The 2,691-nt window shown below is 33.4% G+C and overlaps 1 protein-coding gene across 1 annotated transcript in view; it reads right to left on the bottom strand.

Moving 5' to 3' along the window:
• The window catches only part of LOC105178983, a 9,194-nt gene extending 6,843 nt beyond the window's left edge, over positions 1-2,351 (bottom strand). Inside the window, exon 1 of the mRNA XM_011102568.2 lies at positions 2,068-2,351. Coding sequence (XP_011100870.1) covers positions 2,068-2,143 — 76 coding nt within the window. The 5' untranslated portion in view covers positions 2,144-2,351. The remainder of the gene's footprint in view (positions 1-2,067) is intronic.
• Between the last annotated feature and the right edge of the window lie 340 nt (positions 2,352-2,691).

Genomic DNA, 2,691 nt, shown 5'->3' on the forward strand with positions numbered 1-2,691 from the left:
TGGTTGATTCTTTCTCTCCAATCATGGCTATTACCTTATATCAACTTTTGAGTTGGTAATGGGGATTTATTTTCCCTTTGGCAGGACCCATGGCATCAGTTGGCACCATTGATTCATCACTTTTCTACTGACCCGACCGTTACTAACATCCTCCCGACTACGCTCCTACACTCAGTCATTGCAGATGGGGAATGGAGCTGGCCTCTAATCACTAATGAATTTGTGGCGATCATTCACCTTATACCTGTTATCCATGGTAGGGAGGGTCATATTATTTGGACTTGAATGGCGGTACTTTTACAACGGTAACAGCGTACCACCTCTTTTGTTCACAAGGACCCAAGATAGGCTAGACTTCACTATTCTTGGGTTCTTTCAAGATTCTCCGTAACCAATTTATCTTATCGCTTGCCATTTTGGGGAAGTTGTTTACTCTTGAGAAACCATGACTGCACCACACCGGTGGGGCATGTGTCCTTTGCCAAGACATGATCTCTAAGATACATGAACATTTATTCTTTTTGTGCCATTATGCTCGTCAGTGCATTGCAGATATTCGAAGGACTGTAGGGGTCCGATGGCCTATTCGATCGTGGAATATTGCTGTAGAGTGGATGTCGCTTAAATGGAGGGAGAAGCACGTCATCAACACCTCATAATTCGCACTATTGGCGTCGTTAGTGTATCACTTGTGGCGAAAACAGAATCAATGGATCTTTCAGCATACTAGCTGCACATATGACACACTTGCTAGGATTATAGTTGAGGAGATTAGACATGTCATATTTAGTCATACCTCAGTAGTTAGTACACGAGCTTTGTACCGACTTTGGAGAATTCCTTGGTTTGACGGGCCTCAACTCCTAGAACCTTGTTATTGTATTTCTCTTTTTATCTATTTATGCAATTTAGCTTTACCGAAAAAAAACAATCACTCTTCATTCTTATTTTTGTGATACTCCAAGAAGAACAAATTATAAGTAATATCGTTTGTGTATTGATGTATGGGAGGAAAAATTATCCTCTACACGATTGACAATTTTCAAATTGTATTTTTGTGAAGAGACAATTTTTGGTGGTCTTATTAATGAATAGTAATTTGGTTTAAAAAATAGGGTTAAATGGTATTCATCCCCTATAATATACCAAATGAGCAAATACTTTTTGTAAAAAAAAAAGATTAACAAATTATCCCTCTGTGTCTCAAAAATTAAAGCAAACTACCTCCTATCACTGGCTTAGATAGGGGGTAATTTGCTTCTTTTTAAAAAATATAGAGGGTAATTTGCTATTTTATTTGTCACAAGGATTTTTTTACTTATTTCTCATACCATATTGGGATATTACATTTTCTCCTAAAACAATAATATTTGAGGTACTTATAGTAGAGTTAGAAATAGTATAAATAGTTTACTATTATTGATATATTCATCATACAGTCCCTGACTCTTGAATGAGTCACTAAGACTGAAACTAGCAAGTCATCTGAGGGTAAGAAAAAGTTGGAAGCATTTAGATGACTTGCGTTAAGCATAGGCTACACAACTATGTGGGTCACTATGCAACGAGTTAATCAGCCCAACATTTGTGACCCGAGCCAAATATTGTTGTTGAAGAATTTGACATTATAGGCCTGCATAAGGCCAGAGATTCATGGTTTTCTTATAACTAATTACTCTTAGTACTAATTTTTACATAAATATTACAACTATTAAAATTACGAAAATCATTGTAGCAACATAAAAAAATTTACAGTTTACGGTCTTAATATCATCAATTGTTATATTCTTTTTGTTGATAAATTTTATTGGTAATTTACAAATGCATTTAACAAAGAATAAAAATTTTAAGTTCTTGTGATTTCAAAATTAATATTAGAAACCAAATATTTCCTTGCTATAATTAGAAAGGAATTTTGATGTTGTAAAACTTTGTAGTTGGCTTTGGAAAATAAAAAATTTGCAAAGTTTCCCCCAAAATTGTACTAGCAAATATTTTCTTTAACAAAAAGCAATTAATTCGATGCTAAAATTAAGCGATGAGTTGATCACCAGTAGAATTATGTACCTTTAAGATAAGCATCAACTAGTGGAAGGAAACCCAAAGATGAAAAGCTTTCTTCTGCTTCCATTGCTTTCTGCATCAACTTGTCGTGGTCTGATAATTTCACAAATTCTGCTCACTATCGCAAGCTCTACTCCATGAGCGCTTTGTTGAGCACTAGATAGATTTGAAGATCTCTGTGTTTCCGTTTTTCATGATGATAAGTTTGTTGTGGTAATAGAAACATGGAAACGTGAACCAGTTTGTTTCCTGCAACCTTCCAAGTCAACCCCAATTCGTTTTGACATATTCTGTGCCAAGAGAGAAAGTATACATTTTTATATATACTAACGCATGCATATAAAAAATAAGTAAAATATATTTATGACATATTTTTATTAATTAATATGGATCTCCACACCTTTTGCAACTATACCATGTAAACATTATCTTGACAAATTATTTTTAAAGTAACCATGTGCACACTAACTTGCTCCTATATGTAACTAAAATTACAATAGTCAAATTGACTTTTTATTTATTTATTATTTTTTGCACTTTCTCCCTCCTAAAAATATAAATTTTTTTATTCTTAAATATGCTTATATTAAATATCAAAACATCAAAAATAAATAAATTTCATTACAA

The sequence above is a fragment of the Sesamum indicum genome, unplaced genomic scaffold, assembly GCF_000512975.1.
Source record: "Sesamum indicum cultivar Zhongzhi No. 13 unplaced genomic scaffold, S_indicum_v1.0 scaffold00119, whole genome shotgun sequence".
NCBI lineage: Eukaryota > Viridiplantae > Streptophyta > Magnoliopsida > Lamiales > Pedaliaceae > Sesamum > Sesamum indicum.